A 10349-nucleotide genomic window follows, 5' to 3' on the forward strand; every position below is an offset into this window, starting at 1 on the left:
TGCTCTCGCTAGCTATTGGGTCTGTTCGGCAAGACTGAAAAATACTGTTCCGGCTAATTGTTGTGAGAGAAAAATACTGTTCTGGTAGGACATGAACAGTGATTTCGTGAGGTGGCTGGCCAGCCAGTCAGCCGAACACTGCCATTACTATTAGTCAACGATCCAAACTACATAAAAAGACAAGTGACTTCAATAGCCTAAATGCACATGTCTAAATAGAATCAAGTATGGAGTGTTACATGACACTTCTAGGTAGCTAAGGACCTCTACAATCAAGTCACAGTGTCAGAGCCGCCAACGGCCCTTTTTTGGTGTTTAATTATGCTCTCGTTATCTATTACTATTAGTCGACGATCCAAACTACGTAAAAGGCCAAGTGACTTCAACAACCTAAATGCACGTCTAAATAGAATCAACTCAAGTATGGAGTAGTTACATGACACTTCCAGATAGCTAAAGGACCTCAACATCCAACAGCCTATTCGTTTCGTCGTAAACGATCGTGAATTATTTACTACTGGTGGGTTTGGTGTGAGAGAAAAATACTGTTCTAGCTTATAATTCACGATCGTATACGAGCAAGCGAACAGGCTGCCAAGTCATTGTGTCGGAGCCCGCAAAATACAAGAATGCCATAAGCTCATCTGAGCTATGGTGGTACTGGTTACTTAGTTAAGTGGTAATCCGTGAAGTAGAGTTCTTAACCTGTAGGCTTAAGCAAATCAACCTTGGCAATTGATGGAGATACCATCCACATACTCCACTAGTATATAACCAGGATTCAGGCCCTGTTTGGCAGGGCTCTGACTCCTCTAAAAATGACTCCGGCTCCTCTGGAGGAGCAGCTCCTCTGGAGGAGCTGAAGCTATTCTAGAAAACGTTTGGCAAAACGGCTTCTTCGCACCAGACGACGTGAACCTACAGCAAGGAGCTGTGCGAAGCTCGTTTTTTAGGCTTCTCTTGCGCAGGCAAAAAATGGCTCCGGCTCTTGACCGGCTCCCTATGCGGAGCCCTTTCCAAAATAGACGTTTGGCACAGCTCCTGCAGGAGCCGGGCTCGGCTGGTGAGTAGTAGGAGTAAGGGTCCGGCTAGTGAGAACTAGCTTATACTATCTTTCCGGTGTAAGAGCATCTCGCTTATACTTTCGGAGATCTGTCTCGTAATTCGTAGAGAGCCCCGCCTAATCTAGAAAAGGGTTTTAGGAGGAGCCATAAGTCAAAATAATAAGTCAAAATTCCGCAAGAGCTTGACAAGCAATCCTTCCTACACAACTCATCGGCGGTGTGACCAGCTTTACTTTTCTCTTTGATTCAACCTACATTCAGTGGAAGTACTTATGAAAACTAATCCAGACTATCTATCTAACATAGCTATGACATGATAGTGAATTTTGAGAACCCATGAGACTTCACTCTAATATTCAGCATGACTGGCGACTGATCACCTTCACCATCTTAGTATGCTTGGCGTGTATGCGTCTTCGTATGTGCGACCAGAATGCACTGGTTGGGTTAGTGTTTATTTTTTTAATCAATTGGTGCATTTTATCAGACTGACTAATTGTAGCAAAAATAACAATAACAATATAACCATCGTAAGCATATACTCCCTTCGTTCCAAATTATAAGACATTTTAGTTTTTCTAGATTCATAACTTTTACTACGTATCTAGATATATGTTATGTCTAGATTCATAGTATGCCAAAATGTCTTATAGCTTAGAACGGAGGGAATAACAGTTGTCAGATGTGCATTTCCAAACAACATGAAATAGAAAGCATCAAAATTATAATTATGTAATCATTTAATAATGCTAATGCAATCGAACCAAAGGTCTAATATTCTAATTCATTAGCTTTGCCTGTATTTGGGATCACAAGGCACAACGGTGAAGTAGCATGCATGTATAACGTCGTGAGAACTTCTATACATATGCTTTTACATGCCAAAGACCTCAAAGCTTATATAGCAAGCAAAAGACCACAACTGCGTTTCATTCTCGTACAGGGACACCAAAGCAATACAAATTGCCACCTACAAAGTGTGTATCAGATCATTATAGGGCCTGTTTGGATCAAGGAATTTTTAAAGGAACAAATTCTGAAGGAAAGGTCAACCATGGAAGCTATTTTCTTAATAAGGCAAGTTATGGAGCGGTATAGGGAGAAGAAGAATGACCTACACATGATTTTTATTGACTTGGAGAAGGCTTATGATAAAATACCAATGAATGTTATGTGGTGGGCTTTGGACAAACATAAAGTCCCAACGAAGCACGTCGGGCTCATTAAGGACATGTACAACAATGCTGTGACTAGAGTTCGAACAAGTGATGAAGACACGGATGATTTCCCGATTAGGATAGGACTACATCAAGGGTTAGCTTTGAGCCCTTATTTGTTTGCTTTAGTGATGGATGAGGTCACAAGGGACATACAAGGGGACATCCCTTGGTGTATGCTTTTTACGGACGATGTAGTGCTAGTTGATGAAAGCCGAACAGGAGTGAATCAGAAACTGGAGTTATGGCGGGAGACTTTGGAGTCCAAAGGTTTTAGACTCAGTAGAACTAAAACTGAGTATATGAGATGTGACTTCGGCACTACTACTCGAGAGGAGGAAGATGTTAGTTTGGAAGGTCAAGTAGTGCCTAGGAAGGATACCTTTCGATATTTAGGATCAATGCTACAGAGGGACGGGGATATTGATGAAGATGTTAGCCATAAAATCAAAGCAGGGTTGATGAAGTGGCGGCAAGCGTCTGGTGTCCTATGTGACAAAAGGGTACCACAGAAGCTAAAAGGCAAGTTTTATAGGACGGCGATTAGACCTGCTATGTTGTATGGTGCAGAATGTTGGCCTACGAAAAGACGACATGTTCAACAGCTAAGTGTCGCAGAAATGCGTATGTTGCATTGGATTTGCGGTCATACAAGAAGGGATCGAGTTCGGAACGATGATATACGTGATAGATTAAGGGTAGCGTCAATTGAAGAAAAGCTTGTCCAACACCGGTTGAGATGGTTTGGACATGTGCAACGGAGACCTCCGGAGGCACCGGTGCGTAGTGGAATCCTAAGCCAGGATAGTAACGTGAAGAGAGACAGAGGAAGATCGAAGTTGACTTGGGTAGAGGCAATAAAAGGAGACTTGAAAGGATGGAATATACCCAAAGACTTAGCCTTAGATAGGAGTGCTTGGAAGACAGCTATTCACGTGCCTGAACCTTAATTGTTTCTTATGGGTTTCAACTCTAGCCTATCCCAACTTATTTGGGACTTAAAGGCTTTATTGTTGTTGTTGTTGTTGTAAATTCTGAAGGAAAGGAATCAGTTCATTGTCTTTGGAATGAAGGAATATTGAGTTCTTTCTAACGGAAAGGAAACCATAGCAGTGCAAACATTGGAAAGAAAACATCCACTATTCATCACTCTATCTTATTCATGATTTTTTTTCATTCCTCTATTTTGTATTCCTGGGTCCCAAACAAACCCTAGAGCCAGTGAATACAAGATTTCTATTGCAGTGTGAGGCATAATGGATCCAGCGATCCACCATCAATAGAAAAGGTGAGGCATCCAAATGCTTAACCTTCTGTAAGAATCACTAATCAGTTTACGATGCCTACTCAGATTGACCCATGAGGCAAATATTGTAGCATACAAGAAACATGTGGGTTACCATATTCGAACCTATTTACTTTGGGTATTCTTTCACTTGTTTTCAAATATATAAATCAAAATTAGCTTAAGAAATGGATCCATTGCAATGCAAAACATGGAAACACTAGTTGCTTCCTCTTTTAAGGGATATTAGACCTTCGTCATCAGGTATGCGGCACCATCGAGTCATCCCATGTCAGGCTCATGCCTCACTAATAAAAGAAGAAGCATTCAAAGGACATTTGATCCGAGAAACAAGAAATGCATAGGAATAAAAGAGAGCAAAACATGTTTAAATGCTTTGAAGCCATTACATTAAATATGAAATTGACAGGACACACTTATGGCTCTTTGATTTTTAAACTATATAAAGCAACTTAGTAACACAAGTATGATAGCATGGATACCGACCACCCAAACATTAAATAGGACTTGCCACCATTCAAAGTTCCAACTTTACCATGGATATGCTTAACATCTAATGGTACACCCTCTTAATAAAATTGGAGGGAAGGATTGATTGATGCAAGAACATGGAGGACACCAGTGATTTTGTGCTGCGAAGAGCCAGCGTTTTAAATCTGAATTTTTTAATACAAAAAACAGTACATAGCATGATCCCTAGACTGGCACCATGATTGATCATGGTCACCACGATTCAGTTCCAACTGCATGTAACCGAGAACTTAGCCACTTCTTGTAATTAAACGGCTTCAAAGCAACTGAATAAAACAAAAAATCTGGATAATGCATAAGACCTATCTAACAAAAACCACAAAAGAAAAGTCGGTGTTCACTTCATAAAGTTGCAGGCAGAAATCCATATGGAAGAGCAAAGAAGTTTCAAATGCATGATCTTGTGAGAGAGATATAACAATATCAAAGCTGAGAAGTTCTCTGTTCTTAACTTCTTATGGATGATCCTCGTGCAACAGAACTTGGTGGTGAAGCGCATTACATTTCCGAAAAGATGGGATACTGTAGAAGCTGGTGTTGGTGCTGAAACCATCCGACCCTTATTTTTCATTTGATAAGGAGTTAGCACTGTCTGAACCCTTATTTCATTTGAATATGTTCGAATATGTGCATGGGAACGGTCTTTCTCCCACTGGACAAGTTTTTTTTTTTAAAAAAAAAATAAGAAAAAAAACATTCATTTTGGTGTCGGTGGTATTGCTGTTGCATGTGTGGTGGCTGGTGGAGGGGCAGGACAGTGTACTCTTTTTGTACTCCCTCTGTCCATTGAAGTGAGCCAGATTCTGGGGGAGACAAGCCTTGTAAATTGGTACAGATCAGCACCATCTTAAAAGTACTTCGAATACTAATCTATTGGTACAATTTTAATATACTAAGCATGCATATAATTTGACTAATTGTTGGTCAAAACTTGTAAAAAGATTGACTTTTCCCTAGTCCATAGTTAAAATAGACCTTAAATTGAAGGACAGAGGGACTGAGTGAGTACTTGCATTGCGACTTGGAATGGTCTGTATGTTGCAAGTTCAATATTTTGAAACAAATACAAATGTGAACTTTTCTTTTTAACTTGTCTACTTGTCTCCTAGTGTGGAACTATCAAAGTCTACATTACAGACAGCCAATTCTATATCTACAGTCTTTCCAGCTTGCACATTTGTAAACTGAATTTTCTCTATTATTAACTCTAACTGTGTAAAGAATTCGACGCATATTTCTCTTCATTATATTTTTAAGATATAACACATATTTGGCTTGCATCTAACCTGTTGATGGTTGTCGCATTTCATATATATAGTTGGACAAAAGTCAAATTCAAACACATATACTGAAAACGAAATAGGTGCCCAGCAAAACAATCTTTTGTAGTGTGAATACTGAAACCAATGCTAAATTATGTATATGAAACCATCTTAGGTTAGCACAAGGTTGTCTACCGACCAAAATTTGTAACTTCTTGCAAGCAATCATATAGAGATGACAAAAAGAGCATGCAAGTGATGTTCTTACAGAAGAATATATATTTCATGGCAAGCTAGTACCTAAACTTCAGATGGTGTCTTTGCATCAATTGACAGGGCGTGCAACCCAGTCTTGAGCTCCTCCTGCAGGAGATCATAGACAGCCCTGTGCCTCTTGAGCAAGCTCTTCCCCTCAAACTCCTTGGACACTACCCTCACATTGAAATGTGTCTCCCCGTTGCTCCCAGCAACCCCAGCATGGCCCTTGTGGAGGTGCGATATGTCTTCAATCTCCAACTCCACTGGAGAAAGTGCCCTCTCCAAACTCTCTCTTATCCTTTCCTTCCTCCCACCGCTCACAGCACCATTCCCTTCTGCATCAAGTGGCACTTCACCCAATTGTCCATCCTCGTCACGCCTCTCTGCCTCCTCTGGCCTTTCCTCTTCTTGCACCCCGAAAGCTGCAAATTCAGGATCTTTCTCGTCCACTCCACGCGGTTCAGCAGCCTCTTGGACTGATTGCTGACTTGTGGTCGAGTCACCACCGGCGATCTCAAGTGCCTTGCGCTTCATGAGGTTGAGCATGTTGAGCAGGCCGCTGTTCCTGGAGGGCGAGAGGCTCTGCCTGATCCCGAGCAGCTCGATGAACTCGACGGGCACCCTGGCCACATCCGCGGCGGGCGCGCCAGAGAGCCCCAGAACGAGCAGTGCGGCGAGGCCCTTGGTGAGCTGCGCGTCGGAGTCGGCGTGGAACCTGACGCTGCGGCCGCCTCCGTCGCCCTCGTCCGGCTCGGCGTGGACCCAGACCTGTGAGACGCACCCCCGGACGCGGTTGGCATCGGTCTTGAGGGCCGGGTCCATGGGCGGCAGGCGCGCGGCGTAGGCGAGGAGCTGCTTGTACCGGGTGCGCGCGTCCGGGACGGACTGGAAGAGGCCGACAATGTCGCGGAGCGCTGGGGGCAGTTGCGCCGGGTCGACAGAGCCGGAGCCGGAGGGAGAGGAGGTAGTGGTGGATGGGGACGGGGAGGCGGCAGACCGGGCTGTGAGGCGCTGGAAGGAGATGGGGGAGGAGAGGGTGAGGCGGTGGGGGCGGGGAAGGAAGGGCATGGAAATACGGTTGGAAGAGGAGGAGAGGAGGCGCAGCGGGGCCCCGGCGGCGGCAGTGCTGGCGGCGGAGGCCATGAGTGGGGCGACGAGGGAGGATTGTTCCAGTATACGGTGGTCTGGTCTCGAGAAGAGGAGAGAACAAAATTTGATTCTTCGGGAGAGAAAAGAAAGGAAAAATTGGAGTGGGGGATGGCGGAGCCGCGGAGGCCTGCGGAGTGCGGAGGGCCAGCAAACGGGCCACGCAACTGCATAGGCTCGTAGGCCTGGGATGCTCTGCACACATCTTGATTATTGATTTTTTTTTCAATATAAGAACTTCCATTAATTAAGGTAGTGTTTGACATAGGATTTTAAGAATCCAGATAGAAAAATCTCAAAATCCAAGAATCCCATCCAAACACAGTAGGAGTCTAGATAATTTAACACAGGCACAGAATAAAAAAAACAGAATCCTGATTTTAAAATCCCATCCAAACACCCCCTAAAAGCATCTTATACACGGTTTAGGCCGGGGGGCTAGTATACATATTCGAGAGAGCCTGCTGTACTGGCATCCAGAATAGTGCAGATGGTAGGAGTAGAGATGGTAATAGCCCCGGTTCCTGATTCTTCCCGGGAAATTTCTCAATTAGAGAACGGTGGATAGGATCAATTTAATTTTTACAGGGATTGATAGCGTAGACCCGTCTAATTTATAAGAGCACGAGTATAATGATAGCTCGCAAATAGTCACACTATCATACTTAAGCCTATATAAACTCAGTAGTCCGTCGAGTAACACGAAGGGTCTTGATTAACCGTCAACATACAACCGAGATCGTACATAATTCAACAGACATGTCACATGTTACATCAGTTCATAAATACAACGTCATACATCAGACTACGATTAAGAGTTATTATAAACCATGTTCAAATAAAATAGTCGCGAAAGTAATTAAGTTTGAAAACTAACACCTCACATCATTGTTCCAATACAGTGCCAGTCCATAATCACAACCACAAAAGCATGATAGAAGGAATTAACGAGAGACACCTTGCCCAGGGCCCTACTCCTCGTCCACGGCAGGACAGAAGCAGTTCTTACAGTAGCCATGATAGACTGTACCATCTGCAACAAGTGAGAAATAAACCCTGAGTATGAGAAGGTACTCAGCTAGACTTACCCGTCATAAACCAAAAAGAAAGTGACTCCAAGGATCATGCAAGGCTTTATAAGTGGATCTAGCTTGACAATATTTTGCATAAAAAGCTACTAATTCATTTATACATTTATAATTCGGTCATCAAGTTAATTATACCTATTCATCTCTAGATTAGCAACTAACATGTGCCAAACATGTGGTATATCATTTAGTAGCATACAATAGTAACCATAGCAAGTGTAAAAGTTCCAAGTTCACCATAACCATCATTCAATAATCCAGTTACTACGATGTTTGAGCTAGCCAAGTTTCTCACTGTCCGGGAGACACGACGATTCTAATCGATTTCAACCAGCTGGGAATTTATTCCTAACACAAACCTAGGCAGACCAGATCAACAGTCACCTTTGTTACAACTTAGGTACACATTTCGCGGGTTCGATCAGCGCCACATAGCCAAGGACAACCAGCTGTCAGGACGATCAGGACTACCCTGCCCTTGGGCTCACATCTGACTCCTCGCACATCCTTAGTACCATTCAGAGTGCGCACTCTAACAGAACGGGGCCCGACCTGAGTTGAGCTACTCGGTTTCGTGGTCGAAACGAGTTATCCGGCCAGCTAAGTGAGAGGCATGCGTTTAATCTCAATAGAAGTTTCAACAACGGTACGGTCCTTAATCGGCACAGATAGAATCACATGAGCTAACCTACGCATAGACTTCGTCCGACCTCCAGTTACATTACCCCATGATTCTTTTTCATGATAGCAAATATAGTCAACCGTGCTCTGGTATCCACCTATATCTCACATGTGATAGGAAATCACCTGACTTCTACTGGTCTAAGCATAGCTAAGCATATATTCGATCCTAGGCCTACACAAGGTTAAAGGTATATTTATCTGGACAAGGTAGTTCTATGCATCAAGTGTTTTCAATTCAACTCTTATAACCTAATGCATCAAATATTAAGGACTCAAGTGATATTTTATAAAACATGAGAGACTTAAAATACTTCGGGCTTGCCTTTGAGAAAAGAAGTTGGCCGATGATCTAGGCACTCGGGTAGGTCCTCAAGAGCTTGCTCCTCGCCTTCTGGAGCTACGGGCTGAGGTGCCTCCTAATGCTCCTCTTCTTCTTCATTGAATTCCAATAGAGTGATCCCCTCGGACGATCCTATATGCATGAGCATGAAATAAGATATCACAAATGTATATATACTGACATGCATGATATGATATGGTGTGATAAAATGCATCCTCATAAGTATTGTCAATAGCATTGCATTAAGGTGATAACAAGATAAATTTTCTTTTACTGAGTAGATATATATCTCTTCTTTAGTAATTAAACAAATTCTCATCTAACCAATTTTCTGGACTGCAAGACAACAACCACTTGTTTTGATCATAGCTAGAGTTATACACATCTAAATAATATGGTTGTGTACTTTCTAGAAATCTTATGAAATTTCCTACAACTTTATTTCAATCATCTTAAGGTGATTCGGTAGTTATCTAGGCCAAACAATTCTATCTTTTAGATCTATCTACAGAATAAGTATTTCTGATAATAGACTTCTAACAGCTATAATTCTCAAACCATAAGGCCTATGACTATGAAAATTTAACACAAGGTAGATAAGTAAGTTATCTACAACTTTGTTCTTAACAAGTTTCACACAAAAGGTCATTATCATCATGAATTTACCACCACAACATAAACTATATATGTAGTCATCTAGTTGAATTATAAAGCAATAATTAACTAGCTGCCTATAACCAATTACTTCTAAGCCTAACTAATAGCACCAACAGATCATATGCATCATAAGCATCATAAAAAACATCATGGTTATGCCTAACTAATTTATTTATATTTATTTATCAATTTCCTTATATAATAAAGTGATTTAAAGGATAAATATTTCTAGTGCTTAATAAGTTCTAAGAAAATTACAGTAGCCTACAAATAACCCTAATAGTCTACTGTACAATGTTCGTGCCATTTGGATAAGTATAGTCACCTCTACAAAAATGACAAGATACATATGCTTAGTTTAGCAAAAATAGTTTTGCATAGTAAAAAGTATCAAGCAACAGATTTAATATTTTTTTACTTTCCTCCTAGCATAAGAATATTGTATAAAATTTGTATGATCATATGTTATGTATTTTTATCCCATTTAATTTTACTAGAAACTAGCAATTAATTATGATTAAATATGAAGACTATATTTCAAGTATGCCTACTATAGGTTTATTATTTTTTCTAGCTAGAGAATATCAACACAAGACCAGAAAAATTAGAATCACAATTTTATCATCTTCCTAACTCAAGTTATGCATTTTACAAGATATAACCTAATTTAAAAGCAGTTATCTTGCTCAATTTAATTCTTTGAGAAAAATACCCTAAATAGTAGATTTCATATTTTTATCAAATAGTACACTTCAATATAAATCCAATAAAATTTGGTTCACCCTATTTGGATACT

At 41.2% G+C, this 10349-nt stretch overlaps 1 protein-coding gene across 1 annotated transcript; it reads right to left on the reverse strand.

The window, feature by feature from the left end:
• Nucleotides 1–5592: 5592 nt before the first annotated feature.
• Nucleotides 5593–6857, reverse strand: LOC136451921 (sufE-like protein 1, chloroplastic/mitochondrial). The gene has a single exon (XM_066452601.1). The coding sequence runs from the start codon at nt 6779–6781 to the stop codon at nt 5681–5683; it is 1101 nt and encodes a 366-aa protein (XP_066308698.1). The 5' UTR covers nt 6782–6857; the 3' UTR covers nt 5593–5680.
• Nucleotides 6858–10349: the final 3492 nt, after the last annotated feature.

Source organism: Miscanthus floridulus, chromosome 5 (genome assembly GCF_019320115.1).
Source record: "Miscanthus floridulus cultivar M001 chromosome 5, ASM1932011v1, whole genome shotgun sequence".
Classification (NCBI taxonomy): Eukaryota; Viridiplantae; Streptophyta; class Magnoliopsida; order Poales; family Poaceae; genus Miscanthus; species Miscanthus floridulus.